The following is a 25,042-nucleotide window of genomic DNA, read 5'->3' as shown; positions in this document are numbered from 1 at the left end:
CAACTGAGGCTTGGAACACAACACCCTGGTCCCTTGGTTTCTCAGTCTCTTGCTTCCTTGGTCCCTTGTTTCCTTAGTTCCTTGGGTCCTTGTTTCCTTGGTTGAGTGGTCCATTGCTTCCTTGGTCCCTTGCATCCTTGGATCCTTGCTTCCTTGGTTCTTTGGGTCCTTGCTTTCTTGTGTTCTTGGTTCCTTGATTACTTGGTCCCTTGGATCCTTGTTTGCTTGGTCCCTTGCTTCCTTGGGTCATTGTTTCCTTTTTTGCTTGATTCTTTGGTTCTCTGGATCCTTGGTTCCTTGGTTACGTGGTATATTGCTTCTTTGGTCTCTTGCTTCCTTGGTCCCTTGCATCCTTAGATCCTTGCTTCCTTGGTTCTTTGGGTCTGTGCTTTCTTGTGTTCTTGGTTCCTTGGTTACTTGGTCCCTTGGATTCTTGTTTCCTTGGTCCCTTGCTTCCTTTGTCCTTTGGTTCCTTACATCCTTAGGTCCTTGGTTACTTGCTCCCTTGGATCCTTGTCTCCTTGGTCCTCTAGTTCCTTGGCTCCTTGGGTTCTTCATTTGTCCTTTGGGTCCTTGTTTCCTTGGGTCATTGTTTCCTCTTTTGCTTGATTCCTTGGTCTCTTGCTTCCTTGGTTCTCTGGATCCTTGGTTCCTTGGTTACGTGGTCCATTGCTTCTTTGGTCTCTTGCTTTCTTGGTCCCTTGCATCCTTGGATCCTTGCTTCCTTGGTTAATTGGGTCCTTGCTTTCTTGTGTTCTTGGTTCCTTGGTTACTTGGCCCCTTGGATCCTTGTTTCCTTGGCCCCTTGCTTCCTTTGTCCTTTGGTCCTTCCTTTGTCCTTTGGATCATTGATTCCGTGGTCTCTTGCTTCCTTGGTTCTCTGGATCCTTAGTTCCATGGTTACGTGGTCCCTTCGTTCCTTGGTCTCTTGGTTCCTCGGGTCCTTTATCACTTGCTTCCTTCGTTCCTTGGTCCATTGCTTCCTTGGTCTTTTGGGTCCTTGGTCCCTTGGTGCTAATCTGTGCTTCCCATCATCGCTCACTCATATTACGTTCACACAGGCCAGTGGGTGAAGAGTCTTGCCCATGGACACAACAAGAGCATTCCTTGGTTGGAGCTGGGATTGAACAGGGAATCCTCTGGTTTATGGTCCTGGTTTAGTTCAGCATTCTCTGGTTGGAGCTGATATTAAACAGGAAATCTTCTGGTTTTGTGGAGGCTGCTGTGCCCCCTGAGCCACTGTTCCTGTCAGCAGCTCCTGTGGTTTGATGTTTATGGGCTGTTATGATTCCTGATGATTTTATTGATGATTTACGGCTTCATGACGATAACGAAGGACAGATAAAACTGTAGGTGGAGGTCTGTGTGGACAGAACAGCTCAGGGACAGGTGAGATCACGTTTCCTCCTCTGGCAAGATTCATATTCATACAGGAGCTGAAAGGTAAATGTTCATATACGATTTGGAATTGAACCTTCATCCTTCTGCTCTGGTGTTTCTCCTGAATTTCTCCTGTTTGAAGACTCCTCTGACACAGGTGAGATCACGTTTCATGTTGTTTTAGTTTAGTTTGATTTAATTTCACAGAATCTGATATTTTATTCAGTTGAATGTGAAGGATGGTCACCAAAAACTCTCAGGGGCTTAAACTGACAAAGTTCATAAGGCTTGAATAAAACAGTGGAACATTCATATTTGTAGCTTATGAGAGACACAGTTATGGGGTTTAACAGGAAAAGCCCCATGGAAAAGTGAAATGTTTCAGAGGGAGACATTTTGTTTGTGTTTTTAAACTGAAGCTGAGTGATCTGGAAAGGAGGAGGCTGTTCCACTTTTTAGATCCTCTGTAGAATATTAAACTGTTTGTTTATTCTTTTCTCCTTTTTAAAAATCTTTTTTACAAAGTAGGTATATAAAACAAGTCAAGATGCAAACACAACAACCAAACAAAACAGCATCAGTGAACAGATGCACTAAGACTAAACAAAAACTATAAAACAAAAGTAAAATAAAGAGGAGTTTATCTTTTGTTTTTTGCTGATGTTGATCCAGTGGGAGCAGGATGAGGAAGTTCTCGTCTCTGGAGATGTTCCTCAGCCTCATCGTGGTTCTTCTGGTCCTCTGCTCCATCGGCCTTGCTGTCATCGGCTTCATCAGTGTCCAAAAGACAGGTAAAGCCACAAACCAGGTCTAAACCAGGATTAAACCAGGAGTAAACCAGGTCTAAACCAGGACCAATGATAATGACCTTTAGTATTATATTTATCATAATGTGCTCAGGTCACGTCTCAGTGCGGTGCATTCATATGTTTTATATTTATATATTTTATGTTTCACCTCCCAGGAGCAGATGAGGTCTTGTTCTTGGGGAACATGAGACTCTCTGGAGGAGCACACTTCTCTGAGGACCTCACAAACTCCTCCTCGCCATACTTCAAAACTCTGGCCTTCGACGTCCAGCAACTGGTCAGGGACACGCCCACTTTCTGTAGCACTGACCTTCTTGTCTCCTCTCTCCTTGTCTCCTCATCTCCTCTTTCCTCATCTCCTCTGTACGACCTCTATGACCTCTGTGTGACTTCTGTGTGACCTTTGACCTCCAGGTGAGCAAGGCCTATTCTCTGAGTGACCTCAAGCTCCAGTTCAAGTCCTGCTCCGTGCTCTACTTCAGGTGAGAATCCACACCCTCCAGTGATCAGGATCATAACCAGATCTGGTCTTGACCAGGATCATAACCAGATCTGGTCTTGACCAGGATCATAACCAGATCTGGTCTTGACCAGGACTGTCATTCCTCATTTGAGTCAGAGGTGAATTGCATCAAAAGTGTCTCTGCACATGCTCAGATGTTTCTGCACAAACACTTGTCACTACGGCAACACAAATGGACAAACTGCATGTGATATTCTATTTATTTGTATTATTCTTTAAATCTGTTTATTTGAAGTGATCTGAGCCCTGCGCTGGTGTTAACAGCTCAGTTAACTGTTAAATATAAACCTCATCAAACTGTATTTGTGAACTCAGTTTCACTTAAATGAACAACTAAGTTTTAACTGACAGAAATATTTCACTGTTTATAAAATAATGAAAACAAAGTCAAGCTAACGACACGACTGACACAAGTCGTCAAATGACTCAGATTAGGGAATGACAAGGATCAGATCGGGAGGTTTTCTTTAGAACTGAACCTGTCATGTTAAACTGGTGTGTTCAGTAATGGCAGCGTTGTGGTGACCTTTGACCTGCGCTTCCTACCTCCTATGAGTGCAGCAGAGGCGGAGCAACAGCTGGGGGCGGGGCTTCAACTTGTTCAGGACTCTGGATTGGTTATTGATCTGAGCAGCATCGGAGTGACAGGTGATTAAAATTTCAATTCATTAACTCACTCTTCTACTCCTCTCTGCTCCTGTCTGCTCCTCTCTGCTCCTGTGTCCTCCTGTGTGCTCCTCTCTGCTCCTGTGTCCTCCTGTGTGCTCCTCTCTGGTCCTCTCTGCTCCTGTGTGCTCCTGTGTGCTCCTCTCTGCTCCTGTGTCCTCCTGTGTGCTCCTCTCTGCTCCTGTGTGCTCCTGTGTGCTCCTCTCTGCTCCTGTGTGCTCCTGTCTGCTCCTCTCTGCTCCTGTGTCCTCCTGTGTGCTCCTTTCTGCTCCTGTGTGCTCCTCTCTGCTCCTGTGTCCTCCTGTGTGCTCCTCTCTGCTCCTGTGTGCTCCTCTCTGCTCCTGTCTGCTCCTCTCTTCTCCTCTCTGCTCCTCTCTACTCCTGTGTGCTCCTCTCTGCTCCTGTGTGCTTCTGTGTGCTCCTCTCTTCTCCTCTCTGCTCCTGTGTGCTCCTCTCTGCTCCTGTGTGCTCCTCTCTGCTCCTGTCTGCTCTTCTCTGCTCCTCTCTGCTCCTGTCTGCTCAGTGTAACCGACTCAAGCTCTAGGTTCATCAGGGCTACAATAGGAATAAGAACAGAGTGAGTGTAAATGAAATGGCAGGAGACAGAAATGAGCAATGACGGTTTAATTTAGGCAGAAAATCAAATAAAATGAAAATGTTTACAACTTAACAGCCGACATTCTGTGATTCACATTGTGTAAAATAAATTAAAAACCCTGAGTCCTACTGAGCTCCGTGGTGTCTCAGTCAAAGTCAGTTGTTCAAAAAGGTTCCTCGTTGTGTGAGTTTGAGCGGTTACTACGTGATGAGATCAACAAGAAGAGTGGAAAAAGTTGTCATTCTCCATTCACAGTTCAAGGTTCGGGGACACGCTCGTCATTTCCTCTGAGAGTCTTCTGAATTATCACCTGTCATAAAAAACCTAGCCTGCGTAACAATAATGTATACAGCTAGTTAAAAGTCAATTTCCATTATCTAATCTTTGTAGAAGTAGTAGCTATAGCTTAGTTTTTTTTTTTTTATTTCAGATTATCAAATATTGTATCCCCATTGTACAATTTACAATATCAGTAACATACATGCATGTTTTAAACTCAAAATATCATTGTTGCACCTGAAATAGTTTTTAACCCATGTAATAATGTGATTGTTCCTTTAATCTTTCAGTCTCTTTCAGTCGTCTGCACAGATAAACAGAACTGTTTTGAGCCTGGATTTAAACATTGTCAAAGTAGAGGCCTGTCTCACATCTTCAGGAAGAATGTTCCAGGTTTTAGCTGCATAAAACTTAAACGCCGATTCCCCATGTTTAGTCCTGACTCTGGCACCAGCAGGAGGCCGGTCCCTGACGTCCTCAGAGTGTGACATGGTCCATATGGCACCAACATGTCGGAGATGTACTTTACACCTAGGCCATGGAGAGACTTGTACAAAATTAGAACTTCTGTCAAGTCTAATCTTTGAGCTACAGGAAGCCAGTGCAGAGACCTGAGCACAGGACTTATGTGCTCGTACTTCCTGGTTCTAGTCAGGACCTGAGCAGCAGCGTTCTGGATGTTCTGTTCTGTGTTAAGGCTCGTTTGGAGAGGCCAGTGAGCAGGACGTTACAGTCGTCTAACCTACTGGAGACAAATGCAGGATAAGTCTCTCTAAGTCTGGTTTTGACAGTTTACCTTTGATTTTTACAATGTCTTTAGGTGGTAAAAAGCTGGAACATCATGGCATGGAACATCACACTGTCACGGCCACTCTGGTTCACACATGGAATCATCTTAAAATAGCAGAAACAACAGAAACAATTTCCCAATTAGAATTCTAATTTTGTACCATAATTACATCAAAATTATTCAGTGTGCATTCACCAACAATCTGTTAGCTTAGCAAAATAAAGGGTGCGTTGACTTTTGTGTGTGTCCAAAGCATAAAAGAACAAAAAACTAATGTAAACCTGACATCGAGTCTCAAGGAGGTGGGACTTAATGACGTTCTAATTTGTCGAAAGTATCATCCAAAGTGACTGACAAAACAGGAGGTTAGTAAAGCGAGAGAGAGGATCACACATCCTCAACCAAAATAAAAGTTTATGATGAGTGCATTAACATTAGGAGAGAAGTAAGGCATGTTTTCTCTACTGAGCTACATCTCGGTTTGTCTCTAAATGTGAGTTGTGTGTTTTTTTCTTTATTCAGACAAAGGAGGTGTTTCGACCACCTCTGTGACCCCTCACACCTCTGTGACCCCTCACACCTCTGTGACCCCTCACACCTCTGTGAGCCCCAGCTCTTCTCCAGGTGAGTGCCGCTTTATGATATAAATACAAAAAAAAAGAACACCCAGGTTTACTTACCTCAGACAATCCACAACCAGTTATTTTGTGAGTGGCACCTAAATCTGAGTCTGGGGTCTACTCTGCCATAAAATGATTTCATTTCAGTTCAACTCAGAGCATTACGTCTCTGGTGTGACACAGAATCTGCAATTTTGCAAACACAGAGTGCAGTATGACAGAGGTCCCTACACAACCCCTAACCCCTGACCTCTAACCCCTAACCCCGCTCCAATGTGACTCAGAGATGCTCTCGTCACATTTAAATAATTTTAAACCAAAAGTAAAATGAAAATAAGATAGCACCTTTTAATATCTGCTCTGTCTGTCAGCTTCCTGCCCGGAGGGTCACATGACCTGCTCTGACGGCTCAGGCTGCGTTCTGATCGATCGATTCTGTGACGGACGCGATGACTGTCCCGATGGGTCTGATGAAGACCAGCACACCTGTGGTAAAACATCTGTTACACACCTGTACCTGTCACACACAGACACACACATACCGGGGCATCTGTGGTACTAATACATCAGTACAATAACAGTGATCAGATACACTGCCTGGCCAAAAAAAATAAGGCGCCACCTGGATTTAACTAAGCAAATAGGTAAGAGTCTTCTTCCGGATTCTGTGGCAGCATTGAAGGTGGTGCTGGACAGAGGGAACCAACAGGTCCTTTTCCTCAGATGGGAAGAGTGGAGGCTGGTAACTTATGGAGGCTTGGAAATGGGACAGACCGGGAGCGGAACTCACCAAAGAGTTGTGGGAATATTCAATCCAGGGAAGGTGTTCCAGGTAGAGGGATTGGAGGAAACGACACAGCGCAATCCGGTGTCCAGATCTTTGTTTGCCCGTGCAGTCTGTCCATTTGTCTGGGGGTTAAAAGCCAGAAGTGAAATTGAGAGTTGTGCCCAGCTCTGCAAAGAAGGAATGTCAAACTTGAGTTGTGAATTTTGTCCAAGAGAATCCCATGGAGCCTGAACACATGGTGAGTAATATAATCAGCCGTTCCCTTGGCTGTTAGAAATTTCGACAAGGCAATGAAGTGGGCCGCTTTGGAAAACCGGTCAAAAACCGGTCAACAACTATGTTACCTTGAGACAAAGGGAGGCCAGTCATGAAGTCCACAGCGATGTATGACTAAGGGCGTTTCGGAACAGGCAATGGTTGGAGGAGGTTGGAGGGCAGCGAGTGGAAGGCTTTGCTCCTGGCACAAACCTGACAGGCTAAAACATAGGCTCTGGTGTCGCTGTCGACAGTTGGTCACTACAAGTAGAGTTTCAGCATAGAGAGAGTTCGGTTGACCCCAGGATGGCAAACGAATCAGGAGCAATAGACCCATTCCAGTACTTTAGAGCGGGCGGCATCTGCAACAAAAAGGGACCCCAAGAAACACAAAGACACAGCAGTTAAGAAAGTCCCGTAACACATCATTAATAAGAGCTTGGAAAAAGGCCGGAGTGTTGGTTTACCTAAAAGGCACGACTAGGTATTCGAAGTGACCCAGTGGAGTTTTAAAGGCCGTTTTCCATTTGTCCCCTTCCCTCATACCCACTAAATGATAGGCATTTCTGAGATCCAGTTTTGTAAAGATGGTGGCCCTGTGGAGTGGTGTGAAATCTATTAAAACTTTCCAGGACCTTTTTCCTACAACATTTTCTAGGTCTTTTGCAAAACTTTCCAAGACCTTTTCCCCATGACTTTTTACAAGACTTTTTCAAAACTTTCAAGGACCTTTTTCCTACAACATTTTCCAGGATTTTTGCAAAACTTTCCAGGACTTTTTTCCCATGACTTTTTCCAGGACTTTTGCAAAACTTTCCAGGACCTTTTTCCCATGACTTATGCAAAACTTTCCAGGACTTTTCCCATGACTTTTTACAGGACTTTTGCAAAACTTTAAAGGACCTTTTTCCTACAACATTTTCCAGGATTTTTACAAAACTTTCCAGGACCTTTTTCCCATGACTTTTTCCATGACTTTTGCAAAACTTTCCAGGACCTTTTTCCACATAACTCTTTCCAGGACTTTTGCAAAACTTTCAATGACCTTTTTCCTACAACATTTTCCAGGATTTTTGCAAAACTTTCCAGGACTTTTTTCCTACAACATCTTCCAGGATTTTTGCAAAACTTTCCAGGACCTTTTTCCCCATGACTTTTTCCAGGACTTTTGCAAAACTTTCCAGGACCTTTTTCCCATAACTCTTTCCAGGACTTTTGCAAAACTTTCCAGGACCTTTTTCCCATGACTTATGCAAAACCTTCCAGGACCTTTTTCCCATGACTTTTTACAGGACTTTTTCAAAACTTTCAAGGACCTTTTTCCAGGACTTTTGCAAAACTTTCAAGGACCTTTTTCTTACAACATTTTCCAGGACTTTTGCAAAACTTTCCAGGACCTTTTTCCCGTGACTTTTTCCAGGACTTTTGCAAAACTTTCCAGGACGTTTTTCTCATGACTTTTGCAAAACTTTAAAGGACCTTTTTCCTACAACATTTTCCAGGATTTTTACAAAACTTTCCAGGACCTTTTTCCCATGACTTTTTCCAGGACTTTTGCAAAACTTTCCAGGACGTTTTTCTCATGACTTTTGCAAAACTTTAAAGGACCTTTTTCCTACAACATTTTCCAGGATTTTTACAAAACTTTCCAGGACCTTTTTCCCATGACTTTTTCCATGACTTTTGCAAAACTTTCCAGGACCTTTTTCCCATGACTTATGCAAAACTTTCCAGGACTTTTCCCATGACTTTTTACAGGACTTTTGCAAAACTTTAAAGGACCTTTTTCCTACAACATTTTCCAGGATTTTTACAAAACTTTCCAGGACCTTTTTCCCATGACTTTTGCAAAACTTTCCAGGACCTTTTTCCACATAACTCTTTCCAGGACTTTTGCAAAACTTTCAATGACCTTTTTCCTACAACATTTTCCAGGATTTTTGCAAAACTTTCCAGGACTTTTTTCCTACAACATCTTCCAGGATTTTTGCAAAACTTTCCAGGACCTTTTTCCCCATGACTTTTTCCAGGACTTTTGCAAAACTTTCCAGGACCTTTTTCCCATAACTCTTTCCAGGACTTTTGCAAAACTTTCCAGTACCTTTTTCCCATGACTTATGCAAAACCTTCCAGGACCTTTTTCCCATGACTTTTTACAGGACTTTTTCAAAACTTTCAAGGACCTTTTTCCAGGACTTTTGCAAAACTTTCAAGGACCTTTTTCTTACAACATTTTCCAGGACTTTTGCAAAACTTTCCAGGACCTTTTTCCCGTGACTTTTTCCAGGACTTTTGCAAAACTTTCCAGGACGTTTTTCTCATGACTTTTGCAAAACTTTAAAGGACCTTTTTCCTACAACATTTTCCAGGATTTTTACAAAACTTTCCAGGACCTTTTTCCCATGACTTTTTCCATGACTTTTGCAAAACTTTCCAGGACCTTTTTCCACATAACTCTTTCCAGGACTTTTGCAAAACTTTCAATGACCTTTTTCCTACAACATTTTCCAGGATTTTTGCAAAACTTTCCAGGACTTTTTTCCTACAACATCTTCCAGGATTTTTGCAAAACTTTCCAGGACCTTTTTCCCATAACTCTTTCCAGGACTTTTGCAAAACTTTCCAGGACCTTTTTCCCATGACTTATGCAAAACCTTCCAGGACCTTTTTCCCATGACTTTTTACAGGACTTTTTCAAAACTTTCAAGGACCTTTTTCCAGGACTTTTGCAAAACTTTCAAGGACCTTTTTCTTACAACATTTTCCAGGACTTTTGCAAAACTTTCCAGGACCTTTTTCCCGTGACTTTTTCCAGGACTTTTGCAAAACTTTCCAGGACGTTTTTCTCATGACTTTTGCAAAACTTTCAAGGACCTTTTTCCTACAACATTTTCCAGGATTTTTGCAAAACTTTCCAGGACTTTTTTCCCATGACTTTTTCCAGGACTTTTGCAAAACTTTTCAGGACCTTTTTCCTACAACATCTTCCAGGATTTTTGCAAAACTTTCCAGGACTTTTTTCCCATGACTTTTTCCAGGACTTTTGCAAAACTTTCCAGGACCTTTTTCCTACAACATCTTCCAGGATTTTTGCAAAACTTTCCAGGACCTTTTTCCCCATGACTTTTTCCAGGACTTTTGCAAAACTTTCCAGGACCTTTTTGAGTATGAATGGCAACATATACTTATTCTTAACGGTTATATTGTTATATTTTATATTATATATTACGGTTATATTGTTAACAATTATTTTGTTAAGACCCCTAAAGTCCGTGCATAGTTTTAAGGTTTTGTCTTTCTTTGCCACAAAAAAGAACCCAGCACCAAGAGGGCACCAGGTAGAAGGTCAATGACACAATTGTAAGGTCTGTGGAGGGGTAGAGACAGTGCCTGAATTTTACTAAAGAAGTTCTCCAGGTCATGATGCACGCTAAAATCAAATCAAATCAAATCAAACTTTATTTATATAGCACTTTTTCATACAAAAAAAAGTAACACAAAGTGCTTTACAAAGCATTAAAATCAGTCCCACCCACCAAACCCACCCAGCCACCCGACAGCCCAACAACCCAACCCCAACACATCAATAATCATAACCAAACAACCCCCCACCCCAACACACACTCCCACCCCCCACCTCAACACATGTTAAAATACCTCAGTTTCATTTAAAATATGTTTAAGTGGAACAGGCTGGATAAAGATGAACCAGATGAGAGAGCGCCACCAGAGGAACCATCTGCACCAGGAACAGGGTCACCCACAGCCACAGGACACCAGCCCAGGGCCCAGAGAAGAGATGAGGTCAAGACCAAACCTCCAGGGCCCACGAGCCAGGGCCCACGAGCCAGGGCCCACGAGCCAGGGCCCAGCAGCCACAGCCAACCACAGCTCCCGGTGCAGAGGGCTCCTCAGAGGAAACACTGGCAAATCTAAAATGATTAAAAATAATAAAATAAGTCAAACCTAATAAATAAGTCAATAAATAATAAAATAAATAATCAATAAATAATAAAATAATCAATAAATAATAAAATAAGTCAAAACTAAACAAGTAAATAAAACATAAGTAAAACATAAACACACTAGCCAGCCTAAATAAGACTAAATAAATAGAGAAGTAAACTAAAATGATAAATACTAATCAAAAGCTATGCTAAAAAGATGGGTCTTGAGCCTGCTTTTAAAAACCTGAATGTTCGCTAGGCACCGAGTAGAGGTCAAGCTTATCCAACGGATGTCTATGGTGTGAGTTGGCCTCCCCTGCTGGAGACAGAGCAGACTGCAAACAGTTGGTATGGCAAAAGTAGCTCAGTTTGGATACCTTCCTGCTGACTCCGTCGATCATGGGATGTTTGACCAGCCAGGGATGGCCCAGAATGAGTGGCATGCAGAGATCACATAGAACTGCTCTGTTTCCTGGTGATTACCTGACAAAACTATGGAAATAGGTTCTGTGATATGTGTTAGCGTGGTTTTCCATTCAGGGCTAGGGCCGTCAGTGGTCTTTCTATTTGCTCCAACCCTACTCCGGCCTGCTCAGCCACCAGCTGGTCTAAAAAAATCATCCTCTGCCCCAGAGTCAATGAGAGCCAGAACAGGTAATGTAAAATTCTTTAAACACAAAGTAGCATCAATCTGAAGTCCATTGTGTTGCTTATCTGGGACAGATTGCTGGCCCACCAGCACTCCCAGTCCTACTGATGAGCGCCCTCTTTTGGCCGAACTGGGCAAGTTGCAAGAAAATGTCACTGCCTCCCACTTTACAGGCATTCACCTTCGCCTGGTGGGGTTGCTGCAGTAAGGCGTACTCAGCCCAACTGCATAGTTTCCTCTGTCTTGCAGACGGTTATCAATGTGGTTTGCTAGAGAAATCAGAGATTTCAGGTCAGGTGAGTCATCACAGGAAATGAGTTCATCTTTTAATTTGTCACTTAGCCCCTTGACAAAGACAGTCTTTAATACACTGTCGGTCCAGTCCACGTCTGCAGCCAGTGTCCAGGATTCAATGGTGTATTCTGCCTCTGATCTGGTGCCCTGAACAAGATTTAACAGGCGGAGAGAGGTGTCAGCTTAATAATGCGGGTGATCAAAGACAAGTTTAAATTCTCCCGCAAATCCACATCAGAACCAGGCAAACATTCCGAAACACCGTCCACTTCTGTTTGGGTTTGGTTCCATTTTGAGGACAGTTGACCATTTGAAAGATAATAGCATTTTTTATCCCTGTTTCAACCGTCCTAACTTTTCATCACTGTCTCTTCACAGCAACGTCATGTGATGGTCAGTTCCTGCTCCAGGGCCCCAATGGCTCCTTCACTTCCTCTGTGGGTGGGAACTACAGCAGTTCCACTTCCTGTCGCTGGATCCTCAGGTATTTCACAGTAAAATCATTATTCAGGAATTTATTGGTGCTCTTATTGTGGCGGTGCGTTTTAGGGTGGAGCCAGGCCTGTCAATCAGAGTGGACTTCCTGTTCTTTGAGACGGAGGAGGGAAGGGACTTCCTGCGGCTGTTCGAGGGCGTGGGGGCAGACCGGCAACTCATTGGTTTGTGCTTGCCTTACATTTGGACGTCCTCTCATCTGCTCTTCTGATTGGCTCTCGTTGTTCTCTCTAATCAGCTGACCTCTCAGGCTCCACCCCTCCAGGAAGAGTGTGGCTCCTGAGTGACCAATCAACAGTGGAGTTTGTGTCAGATGACCTGGGCGAGAGGCGGGGCTTCAGGGCCACATTCAACGCTGAGAATTTAACCGACATCAGCAGTAAGATACTTTATCCATATCTTGCAACATACTGACCCTATCCCGCAATATACTGACCCTATCCTACAATATACTGACTGAAGGATGGGTCAAACATAGATTTAACCCTCTGTGTCTCAGACGAGCAGAGGCTGAGCTGTTCCTTTGAGGACGGGTGGTGCTTCTGGAGACAAGACCCAGACCAGGACCAGGACTGGATCAGGACAAGAGGAAACTCCTTTCCCCCTGGGACTGGACCCAGCGTGGACCACACCACAGGATCCAGCTCAGGTCTGAACGAGAACTAGATCGGGCGAAACCAGGACAGAACCAGGACTAAATCAGGATTGAAGTGAGAATGAAACAGGACTGAACCAGAATTAAACCAGGACTGAACCAGGACTGAACCAAGACTAAACCAGGACTGAACTGGGACTAAACCAGGGCTGAACGAGGTCTGGTATGTTTCAGGGTTTTACGTGTCGACTCCGGTCAGTCCCGGGTCTTGGTTGAAGACTTTCCGGATCCTGAGTCTTCCTTTGAGACCATCCTCTGGCAACTCCTGTCTGTCCTTCTGGTAACTGCACTCACTGCATATGTGCTACAGCTCTACCCCTGTGCCACCATATTTTCTGAACAGAAGCTCAAAACAAGCTCAAAACAATAATAATAACGCTTAAAGCCACTTTACAATTTTGTTCATTTTTCATTGCCTACACTCTCAGTGGTGACTACTATTGCAGCCACAACTGCCCTGGGGCAGACTGATGGTAGTGAGGCTGCCAATGTGCACCATTGGCCCTTCCGACCATCAACAGCACTCACACACCACTTTCATACTAGGAAAGGTGTGGGTGAAGTGAACTGCCTAAGGACACAACAATTTCTTGCCAATTTTTGCTAGCACTAGTCATCTGAGGAGATCAGGCTTTGACATGGAGGTTTGGCCACAACAGCACAAAACAGCAGTTTAAACTCACTAGAGCCAGTCGCCAAACAGACCAGTAACTGACGAATAGAACCGTCAGGCCAACTCTCCGGCACCAATCTGTCCAGTTTTGCATGCCCTTCAAATGTTTCACTGACTCTTGTGTCGATCGTTCAGGTACCACATGTTCGGAACAGACGTCTTTTTTCTCAGAGTCCTGCTCCTCCGGCCGGACGGCTCAAATCAGCTCCTGTTCCAGAAACGTGGCGACTTCGGGGACACCTGGTACCAAGGCCAAGTCCAGCTCAAAGACTACAGCCACGGACAGGTACAGGGGTTAGTCCTGGTTCAGTCCTGGTCTAGACCTGGTCTAGTCCTGGTTTAGTTCTGGTTTAGACCTGGATTAGTCTTCGTTTAGTCCTGGTTTAGTTCTAGTTTTCGATGGACCAATCAGAGAGTCTGTTTCAGGTGGCATTCGAGGCTCAGAAAAATGGCGGCATGTTGAATGACATCGCTCTTGATGACATTACTTTTACATCACTGCCTTGTGGCCCCGCCCCTCCAGAGCCCACCAATGTCCCACCGCCGACCACGCCTGCCCCCCTCCCAGGTATGTCCCGCCCCTTCTCAGGTACGCAGAGTCAAAACAATAAAAAAATAGATATATATTGTGCATGACCATCGACTCTAAAATAAAACCTCGTTGACCCATAAATAAATGAATCACTCCAGGGGCGGGGTTTATGCGATGTTCTGGTCTCTGATTGGTTGATTGCTGTGTCTTTCAGCCGACTGTGGAGGACCCTTCGATCTCTATGACAACGGCACTTTCACATCCCCCATCTACCCCAATTACTATGGCAACAAGGCCAACTGTGAGTACTACTACTACTACTATTGCTACTACCAATACTACTACTGTTACCACTGCCAATACTACTACTACTGCAGTTTGGTCCTGGAAGGAACTTTTTTGATAGTTTTTTGGACAACAACTTTACAAACCTGAATGTTATTAGTGAGATGTACACTTACTGTTTTGATAGTGGTCTGAAGGGGGAGTGACTTAGCGCAGGGATTAAAGGGAAGGGAGACACAGAGCTTCAAAAACAAAGATGAAATTTATAAAACATGCTAAGACGCTGTTTTGGGTGAATGTAGCATTTTCAAGAAAATAAAAGGAAACATGGTGATCTAAATATGTTATGTGTTACAGTTAATACCCCATAGAGGTAAATGTCCCCTCTTTAATACCTCATAGAGGTAAACCGGGATCAAACCTGGACTAATCCCAGACTTAACCAGGGTTAAACCAAGACTAAATCAGGACTATCCCCAGACTAAACCAGGACTAAACCCAGTCTAAACCTGGTCTCTGTGCAGGTCTGTGGAGGCTTCACTGTGACTCAGGGAAAAATCTTCAGCTTCATTTCGTGGACTTTGACCTGGAGATGTTCTACGACACTTTGGAGATCAGAGACGGACCAGACCCGGACTCTACACTGCTGGGTCTGGACCACGGTCTAGGGATCTCAACCAGACTTAAAGGGGTCTTAATAGGTCTAGAGGTGGATCTGAACAGGTCTAGAGGAGGATCTGATCAGGTTTTATGAGGATCAGAGCGAGATTCTACTCTTCTGGGTCTGGATCAGGGTCTAGGGATCTCAACCAGACTTTAATGGGTTTTAATAGGTCTAGAGGAGGATCTGAACAGGAGAACTGGAACTGGTTTAATGAGGATCTAAAAAGGTCCAGTGAAGGATCTGAGAAGGTCTAGAGGAGGATCTGAAACAGATTTAGAGGGGTGGTTTATTCAGTATCTAAACAGGTCTAGAGGAGAATCAGAACCGGTCTAGAGAAGGCTCTGAACAGGTTTAGTGGAGGATCTGAACAGGTCTAGAGGAGGATCTAAACTGGTTTACTTCCCTCAGATGTGTTCACCGGAAACAAAGGCCCTGCTCATGACATCTTCTCTTCGACCAATCAGATGTCTCTGTTGTTCCTGACGGACAGCTCAAACTCGGGCAGAGGTTTTAAAGCAAACTTCACCTGTGGGGTCAATTTGGGGTCACCAGGTCAGAGCCACTGTTCGCCCGTCCTCCTGTCACCTGAGCCTGTCTGTGCTCTCTCTGTCTCTTCCCCTGTCAAATGTGTCACTTCTGTCTCTTTCCCTGTCCTCTCTCACCTGTATCATCCGTCTCTCATCCGTCTGTTCTCTCTCAGCTGTCCTCTTTCTCACATGTCCTTTCCCTCACATGTCCTCTCTCTCACCTGTCCTTTCCCTCACCTGTCTCCCCTGTCTCTCCTCAGATCCATGCTCCTCGGGACAGTTCCAGTGTGTCTCTGGTCTCTGTGTCTCCGCTGAGTCTGAGTGTGACGGACACTTGGACTGTCCAGATGGGACTGATGAGGCCCACTGTGGTGAGACCTGATTTAAACCTGGTTTAGTCCTGGTTTAGATATAGATCAGAGCTGGTTTAGACCTCATTTAGTCCCAGGTTAGACTGTTTAGTCTTGGTTTAGACCTGATTTAGACTTGATTTAGACCTTGTTTAGACCTGGTTTGGTCTTGGGTTAAACTTGGTTTAGACCCAGTTTAGACCGGGTTTAGACCTGGGTTAGACTCAATATAGACCCCGTTCAGACCTTGTTTTGTTTTTCAGTTTAAACAATATTTAGTCCTGGTTTAGTCCAGGTTTGGTCTTGGTTTAGACCTGGTTTAGTCCTGGGTTAGACTCAGTTTAGATCATGTTTAGCCCTGGTTTAGTCCTGTCTTGTACCTTCAGTGTTCCTGGACTCGAAGCGTCTTCAGTTTCAGATTAGCTCCTTAAACTTCTCCGTCTGTTCGTCCGCCTGGAGCCAGCCTCTGTCCGACTTCACCTGCAGATACCTGGGGCACAGGTGAGTCTGTGTGGGTCAGACTTCAGTGTGAAAGTGGACTGGACTGGTTTAAAGTCTGTCTCTCTGTCAGGTCTGGACTGTGGACGTCGGTCACATCTCGTCCTGAAGATTCCCCGTTTGTCTCTGTGTCTGTGACTAACAACAGCATCCACACAAATATAGTGTAAGAGCGCCTCCTACTGTATATGTGTGTATGTGTGAGAGAGCGCCCCTATTGTCTGACTCCTTTAATGGTGTGATTTTGTCACAGGGAGAACTGTAAGAGCATGGTGTCTCTGAGCTGCAGCAACCTCCGTGAGTCCAACACAACTCCTAATTTAGTCCTGGTTTAGTCCTGGTTTAGTTTTGACTGAGCTGTTGTGTTTTCAGCCTGTGGAGTCCGACAGGTGAACGCTACGTCTGAGTTTGACCAATCAGAGCAGAGAGGAGACTCAGACAGCCAATCAGAGGACTCGGGTGTGTACAGCAACGTTTTGTAACTGAACACAGCTGAACAGAAACGTTAATGAGACAAAGCAGAAGCAGTTAAAGTATCAGAACAATGTGTTTCTCGTGGAAATTGAACATTTTGGACAGAATTCTCACAGTGTCATGTCATCAGTGTGATGTCATCTCTACTTCCTGTAATTTTCAACATATTTTTCAACTTTTCTTCACAAATTGTTTCTTGATTTTTGTTACAATAATTTATATTTACAGGTTTTATTAGGTTTTACCATATTAAGTCACAATTAGAGACTCATCAAAACTATCATCATACCTACTTGAGTTTCAGAAAGTGGGAGGATTGTGGGCGGAGTTGATGCAGCAAAAGGGGCGTGGCCTTGGATGGTGTCTCTTCATTGGTCGGGTCGTCATGTGTGTGGAGCTTCTCTGATTGATGGAGACTGGCTGCTGACCGCCGCCCACTGCGTCTATGGGTTTGACTTTTGTTTTTATTGTTTCAAATAAAGTTTGTTCTTTCAATAGAGGTCATTCCCCAAAGTGAGGCATTTTTTTCATGCTACTTGGTTTGTTTTTTTTATTTTATTCCAGAAACAGTTCAGTATTTCTGTCATACTTAATAATATTGTAATACACTGCCTGGCCAAAAAAAAAAGTCGCCACCTGGATTTAACTAAGCCAGTAGGTACGGGCCTCCTATTGGATAATTACTGCATGGGATTATCTTTCAGCTGCAACAAGTTATTTAACCCCAACTGGTGCAATGAGTTGCTTCTCATTTCTTAAACAACAATGTGGAAAGACACATCCCATGGTCGTGGAAAAGATGTTACTCTGTTTGAGAAGGGTCAAATCATTGGCGTCAAGCAGAGAAAACATCTAAGGAGATTGCAGAAACTATCAAAATTGGGTTAAGGACTGTCCAACGCATAATTAAAATCTGGAAGGAAAGTGGAGACCCATCGGAGATCAAAGAAACGTTTGGGAAGGGAACTCAAAGGATTGGGACTGGACAGCTGTGTAGCCTTAAGAAAACCACTAATCAGTGGGCCTAACTGGAAAAAAAAGGCTTCAATTTGCTAGGGAGCATAAAAATTGAACTCTGGAGCAATAGAAGAAGGTCACGTGGTCTGATCAGTCCAGATTTAACTTGTTCCAGAGTGATTGGCGCATCAGGGTAAGAAGAAAGGCAGATGAAGTGATGCACCCATCATGCCTAGTGCCTGCTGTACAAGCCTGTGAGGCAGTGCTATGATCTGGGGTTGCTGCAGTTGGTCAGGTCTAGGTTCAGCAACAGTCTGTGCTCAAAGAATGAGGTCAGCTGACAACTGAATATACTGAATGACCGGGTTATTCCATCAATCGATTTTTTTCTTCCCTGATGGCACGGGCATATTCCAAGATGACAATGCCAGGATTAATCGGGCTCAAATTGTGAAAGATTGGTTCAGGGAGTATGAGAGTCCAGACCTTAACCCCACTGAGAATCTTTGGGATGTGCTGGAGAAGGATCAGCGGTCAAACTCTTACCATCATCAATGCAAGATCTGGTGAAAAATTAATGCAAGACTGGATGGAAATCTTGTGATATTGCAGAAGTTTATCGAAACAATGCCACAGCGAATGCGTGGCATAATCAAAACTAAAGGCGGTCCAACCAAATATTAGAGAGTGTGACCTTTTTTTTCGGTGGTGACTTTTGGCCAGGCAGTGTATTTTCTGTCTGTATCACTACAGAATCCGTTAAAAAGTATAGGCCTGTTCACCTTATTCTAGTACTTGCCCTGGGCGGCAACATCATGTCAGTGGGGTTGTATTATTTTGCATGGGGCTGTGGATCTTCACAGAAAATCAGTTCTATAGGGACAGAGCCATTTTAAAGCCTTTAAAATATCGGTGCAGTGTTGACTTGTTGATCACATGAAATTAGATTAGTTTACACAAATCACATTTTAGCAGCAAAACTTTTCTGAAATATGCATTTGAAATGAATGCTTCTGCACAAACACTTGGCACTTACTACGGCAACAAACATGGACAAACTACATGTAATATGCTTTTTATTTGTTTATTTGATGTGAGATCTGAGCCCAATCTTCAAGTTAATTGCTAAAAAGTTGGAGCAAACAGGTGAGTGCAGGGAAACATGAAGGCTCTGATCTGAGTGTGAGTTCATGTGTTTGTCATTACAATGATACAGGATTTGACCAGTGTTTTTTTGTTTTTTTTTTAAATAAAATAAATCTTTAAACTATATTTGTGAACTCTATTTCACTTAAATGAAGAAGAACTAAGGTTTAACTGACATAAATATTTAACTGTTTTTGGAGTGAAATAATGAAGTCAAGCTAATGTCTAGCATGACTGATGCAAAATTGGCAAATGACTCAAACTGGGGAATGACAGGAAAATAGGGTGTGCAGTGTTTGTTTTATATTTCCCCTTTGCCCTCTGATCTCTGCAGGAAGAACATGCATGTGGAGCGATGGAGTGCCCTGCTGGGGCTCACCGTCCAGTCACAGTCCTCTGCTCCCGAGGTGCAGTCTCGGCTAATCAGACGCATCATCATGCACCCGCTGTACGACCGGCGAATCAAACGCGCCGACATCGCTCTAATGCAGCTGCAGGAGACAGTCAGCTTCAGCGGTCAGTCAGTACGGCTCTCAAAAGTATTGAAAATCAGATACTAATCAATACTAAAACTAGTATCTAAAATGAAGTCTAAAGGTCACATTCACAGAACAGAAATGAACATTTCCTGAGTATCTTTAGAATCATCTTGAGCTGTATCTTTCACAAATATAAGACACAGACTAGTTTACACCATTGACCACTGTGGATTTTTTTTTTTTTTTTTTTTTTTTTTTGTATTGATTTGTTAGTTTGAAATCTAGGTATTGGCAAGGCAAGTTTTTTTTTTGTTTTTTTTTTGTACAATACAATTTGTACACAGAGTAATTCAAAGTGCTTTACAGGATAGGAAATACATTAAATCCACACAAATCAAAACATAAATAATCTCAAATAATCATTATAAAATTAACATTAAAACAGAAAAGTGCAGAATGATTTAGTCAACCACCAAATGTACAAATTCTGCCACTTAAAAGATAAGAGAGGCCTGTAATTTCTTCAACTATGAGATACAGAATGAGAAAAAAACAAATATTTGGTCACTTACAAACAAGCAAGTTTTCTGGCTCTCACAGACCTGTAACTTCCTCTGTCCTCCACTCATTACCTGTATTAATGGCACCTGTTTGAACTCATCAGTATAAAAGACACCTGTCCACAACCTCAAACAGTCAGACTCAAACTCCACTATGGCCAAGACCAAAGAGCTGTCAAAGGACACCACAAACAAAATTGTAGACCTGCACCAGGCTGGGAAGACTGAACCACATACAAGAGCACTGATAATCTCCCTTGATCTGGGGCTCCATGCAAGATCTCACCCCGCGGGGGTCAAAATGATCACAAGAACAGTGAGCAGAAATCCCAGAACCACACGGGGGGACCTAGTGAATGACCTGCAGAGAACTGAGACCAAAGTAACAGGCCACCATCAGTAACACACTACCCCGCCAGGGACTCAAATCCTGCAGTGCCAGACGTGTCCCATGCTTAATCTGGAATATGTCAGGCTCGTCTGAAGTTTGCTTGAAGCATTTGGATGATCTAGAAGAGGATTGGGAGGATGTCATATGGTCAGATGAAACCAAAATACTTTTTTTTTTTTTTTTAATAAAAACTCTACTGATTGTGTTTGGAGGAGAAAGAATGCCAAGTTGCATCCAAAGAACACCAGACCTACTGTGAAGCATGGGGGTGGAAACATCATGCTTTGGGGCTGTTTTCTGCAAAGGGACCAGGATAACTGATTCGTGTAAAGGAAAGAATGTATGGGCCATGTATTGTGAAACATTGAGTGAAAACCTCCTTCCATCAGCAAAGGCTTTGAAGATGAAACATACCTGGGTCTTTCAGCGTGACCATGATCCCAAACACACCACCCGGGCAATGGAGGAGTGGCTTTGTAAGCATTTCACCCCAGACACATCCTCCAGCTCCTCTGGTGGGACCACAAGGCGTTCCCAGGCCAGCTGAGAGACATAGTCTCTCCAACGTGTCCTGAGTCTTCCCCGGGGCCTGCTCCCAGTGGGACATGCCCAGAACACATCCCTAGGGAGGCATCCTGAACAGATGCCTCCTGGTTCCGCTCGACATGTAGGAGCAGCGGCTCTATTCCAAGCTCCTCCCGTGTGACCAAGCTCCTCACCCTATCCCTAAGGGTGTGCCCGGCCACCCTACCGAGGAAACCCATTTCGACCGCTTGTATCCGGGATCTTGTCCTTTCAGTCATTACCCAAAGCTCATGACCATAGGTGAGGGTAGGAACGTAGATTGACCGGTAAACCGAGAGCTTTACCTTCCTGCTGAGCTGCTTCTTTACCACAACGGACCGATACAGTGACCACATCACTGCAGTATTTGGTCAGTAACTTTTGTTATCATTTATGCATCTCCAATTGCTGGACCAGCTGCTGATTTGGGAATAACAGACAGGTCAAAGAAGATGTAGAAATTATCATACAGAGCTCCTCCTTTTGTAATGAGCAGGTCGAGAGTGTGCCCTGTGGGTGTTTTCACCTCCACCAGTACACACTCACTGTGATGTACACACTTTTTCTTAATCAGTGATACTTGTAGGATTTATCAACATCACATAGTCATTTTGATACAACTAAAAGTATGCGGCACTTTGTTGTGAGGACATTTACGGCGTTGTCAGCTCCCATTGAGCACTGCAGTTTTCTAATGCAGAAGTCAGTGGACTTGTTTCTTTGATTAAGTTGTTTTAAATTAATATTATGATTTAAAATGTGTATCTTACAACATAATGATCCACAGGTGTCATAGTTTTTAATTACAGAGAACTACAATGTTTCACAATGACACATCTGATCAATCTTGCATTTCTCCAATTGCAGGTCTTAGTGTTGCTAAAACGTACTGTGAATCTGTAACCTGTAACCTGTACCTTTGTGTGCTGGCTTCTGCACAGACCAGAACTTGTATGTGGTCGCCTCTCCACAGACCTGAGATGTCTCTTCTCTCTGCAGATTACATTCAGCCAGTGTGTCTCCCTGAACCAGGACAGGACCCACCCCCCGGGACTCTCTGCCACATCACTGGCTGGGGACGCCTGGCGAGTGGAGGTGAGAGCCAATCAAAGTGCAGCACACATTCGAAGCAGCCAATTAGAGCAGAGCCAGAGGAGCAGAGCCAGAGGAGCAGATGATGCTGTGTCTCCCCGTGTCTGGATGGGTTTCCTCCGGGTACTCCGGTTTCCCCCATTAACCAAAACATGAACGCACTTCGAGACAACTGTTGTTGTGATTTTGGGCATTACAAAAATCAATGAATTGAACTGAAATGAATTGAATTGTAATAGAGTTGTGTGTTTCTAGGCCCTCTCCCTGACGTTCTGCAGGAGGCCGTGGTTCCTCTGGTTTCTCAGTCTTTGTGTCAGGAGCAGCTGCCTCAGTACAACATCTCAGACCTGATGCTGTGTGCAGGACGGGAACAGGGTGGCACCGACACCTGCCAGGTACAACAACTGCCCAAGTTCAGTCGGTACTCCTGACCAGGACCAGGTCTGGTCTGGACCAGGTCTGCACCATAGACTTTACATATGTCTGGGGATAATTAACCCACTGGCCGGCCACGTTCCAAACAGGAAGTGAGCATGGGCACAAATTGGCTCCATCAACTAACTGACTATTAAACTTGTTATTAAAGAACAATGCAAACTCATTGCACTTAGATCTGGAAATTAGTTCTAATGGTAGTGGAGCTGGGGAGTTTGTTAATGTTAAAGAGGTGTTACTACAAGTTCCACTAATGTCAGAAAAATACCTCTCCCTTGTTCTACATAAACTGTGGTTGTACATGTGCATCTTTTCTCTGTAAATCTCATAATGAACCTGGAGCTTTGATTTGTGCCATTCCCGTTCGGCCCTCTGGGACTCCCTTTTCTGTGCGTTACTGACTCATCATTGCTCCATGGCGCTTTCTGCTTATCTTTAACCATTTTAACCTTCATCAGGGCAATGGTGTCCAGAACATTCAAAACACTCGAAGTTACAGAGTTCATCAAATCATCAACATTAGAACATGAGGCATTTTCAAAGTGCATCATTTCCATGAACAGTGCACCTGTTTTATCATTTATGTGTCTCCTTCGAACAACTGCAGGACCAGACGCTGGTTTGTGAATAACAGACAGGTCAAAGAAGACACAGAAATGATCAGACAGACCAACATCCACCACACTGACATTTGAAATATTTACTCCTTTTGTAATGAGCAGGTCCAGAGTGTGTCCTCTGTTGTGGGTGGGCTCGCTGACATGCTGAGTCAGACTAAAGGTTTCAATGACAGAACTGAGCTCTTTAGTGTTTCTGTCAAACACATTATTCACATGTACATTAAAATCACCTGTAATGACTAAACCATCAAAGTCTGTGCATACGACTGAAAGCATCTCAGTAAAATCATCAATAAAACTCAGACAGTGCTGGGGAGGTTTGTATATGACTAAGTAGAGTATGGAGGGGGATTGTTTTAGCTCCATTTTAAAGGAAACATAGAAAAAATGTATAAATGGTTTAAAAGTCTTGGTTTACCTAAAAGAAAATCATAAATAAACAAATCTTCCAGCAGTGGAAGAGGTAAAATCATTAACAAGAAAGTAAAGAAGGAAGCATGAGGAGCAAGCAAGGTTTGAGTCTGAACTCTTCAGAAGCAGGAAGAAATAAGAGGCTTGCTCAATAGATCTAGCCTACATACAGAAACTTTTAACAATGGCTGTTTCTAGTTTCAGTGTAGTCAGCTCCTCCCTTCAGACCGATATAAGGCAGTGTCCACCAGCAATCTGACCAGAACTGAAGAAGAGACTTGGATGAGCATCAAACGTCTTCACTCCTACAACTTTTTGTCTAGTTGACAGATTTTATTTTTGTGTTTGTATATCATTATTTTGTCAGTAAATCATGATATAAATATTAATAACAGACCAATCAGGTGCTTTCTTTCCCCAAGGTTGCTCCTGTTAGCGTTAGCAACATGTTTGATTGACAGTGTAGCTCGTGTTCTGACATTGTCTTTGTGTCTCAGGGAGACTCTGGAGGTCCTCTGATATTCATGCAGAGCGGTCACGGGATTCAGATCGGTCAGTCACACTTCAGGCATAGCAGAATTCAAGTTTTAGTGTTTGTTTTGTGTTAACTTTATTCATTATTGAAATGCAATTATACTGAGTCAGTGCAATTGTCCGCTTGGTTGGTTCAGGTGTGACATCATTCGGCGCCGGCTGCGGAGAGCCTCAGAGTCCTGGAGTTTACGCACGAGTCTCTGCGTTCACTTCCTGGATCGTCCAGACCCGACGGTCGCATGCCTGAAAATACAGCTGTGACCAGAGGACTACCAATCTCACAACTCTGCCCAGAGGACTAAAACTCTGCCCAGAGGACTACAACTCTGCCCCGAGTTGCTCGAGGACTACAAATCTCAAAGTTCATTGTAAATAGTAAATATAACCCTACAGTTCCTTAAGGTGGTTTTCAGATTGCAGACTACTTTACAAATGTTGAACCTGATCATTTCTATTAATAATTTCCAGTAAAATCACGCTAGAGGTGTTGTACATGTGTCTCCGTGGTAACTGCTGAACATCCTGGCACAGAAATACAATGCACATATTAGTAAACACAGCCAACAAAAGTTGTCTGAAAACTTCAGTGTTTATGGCCTTGTTTAGGAGTTTGATTTTGAACAGAAAGGTGAGTGTGTCCAACTGAAAAACTGTTAGCTAATGCTAGCTAGCTTGTGACTGTGATGTTATTTGAGAGGGACTTGTTTAACAGCACAAATCATCTCACCTGTTGTATTTCCAACCACGTCAGCTCTTCTTGGTCAGATTGTGTTAAAACAAAGCTCAAATCAAAATCAAATGACGCCTTAGACAGAGCAGTGCCTACAGTTAGCATCACACCCCCAGAGAATGTTGATGATGTCATCTGTGTTAAATACGATTGGCCCGTGGAATGTGACGATGTCATCTGTGTTAAATACGATTGGCCCGTGGAATGTGACGATGTCATCTGTGTTAAATACGATTGGCCCGTTGAATGTGGTGATGTCATCTGAAATATATCCACAGATTTAATCTGATTTCGTGTGGCCAGGTGCAGAATGAATGGTCCAGACACCAGCAGCTCCAAAAAATAATGTCCCCTGCAGGTGATTAGAATTACT

At 43.6% G+C, this 25,042-nt stretch overlaps 1 protein-coding gene across 1 annotated transcript; it reads left to right on the top strand.

Annotated features, from left to right (window-relative positions):
- The first annotated feature begins 1,395 nt into the window (after window positions 1–1,395).
- LOC117381565 (enteropeptidase) lies at window positions 1,396–25,031 on the top strand. The gene is made up of 28 exons (XM_033978547.2): window positions 1,396–1,537; window positions 2,053–2,171; window positions 2,345–2,466; window positions 2,604–2,671; window positions 3,218–3,360; window positions 5,568–5,669; window positions 6,037–6,156; window positions 11,976–12,081; window positions 12,147–12,256; window positions 12,331–12,471; window positions 12,592–12,741; window positions 12,922–13,027; window positions 13,556–13,706; window positions 13,847–13,988; window positions 14,167–14,253; window positions 14,762–14,887; window positions 15,310–15,453; window positions 15,689–15,799; window positions 16,165–16,279; window positions 16,350–16,442; window positions 16,530–16,573; window positions 16,649–16,735; window positions 17,055–17,199; window positions 19,188–19,369; window positions 21,847–21,942; window positions 22,195–22,334; window positions 23,903–23,957; window positions 24,077–25,031. The coding sequence occupies exons 2-28, from the start codon at window positions 2,063–2,065 to the stop codon at window positions 24,184–24,186; spliced, it is 3,105 nt and encodes a 1,034-aa protein (XP_033834438.1). The 5' UTR covers window positions 1,396–1,537; window positions 2,053–2,062; the 3' UTR covers window positions 24,187–25,031.
- The last annotated feature ends 11 nt before the right edge of the window (window positions 25,032–25,042 follow it).

This window comes from Periophthalmus magnuspinnatus, chromosome 14 (genome assembly GCF_009829125.3).
Source record: "Periophthalmus magnuspinnatus isolate fPerMag1 chromosome 14, fPerMag1.2.pri, whole genome shotgun sequence".
In the NCBI taxonomy this organism is placed as follows: Eukaryota; Metazoa; Chordata; class Actinopteri; order Gobiiformes; family Gobiidae; genus Periophthalmus; species Periophthalmus magnuspinnatus.
Note: the sequence above shows the minus strand (reverse complement) of the source record. Positions and strands in the feature narration are given on the sequence as shown.

Excerpts from the sequence above, each read along its gene's own strand:
- LOC117381565 (XM_033978547.2), top strand. The coding sequence starts at position 2,063 with ATGAGGAAGTTCTCGTCTCTGGAGATGTTCCTCAGCCTCATCGTGGTT. Across the intron at positions 5,670-6,036 it reads GAGCCCCAGCTCTTCTCCAG|CTTCCTGCCCGGAGGGTCAC; the intron begins GTGAGTGCCGCT and ends TCTGTCTGTCAG. Across the intron at positions 15,454-15,688 it reads GGTCAATTTGGGGTCACCAG|ATCCATGCTCCTCGGGACAG; the intron begins GTCAGAGCCACT and ends GTCTCTCCTCAG.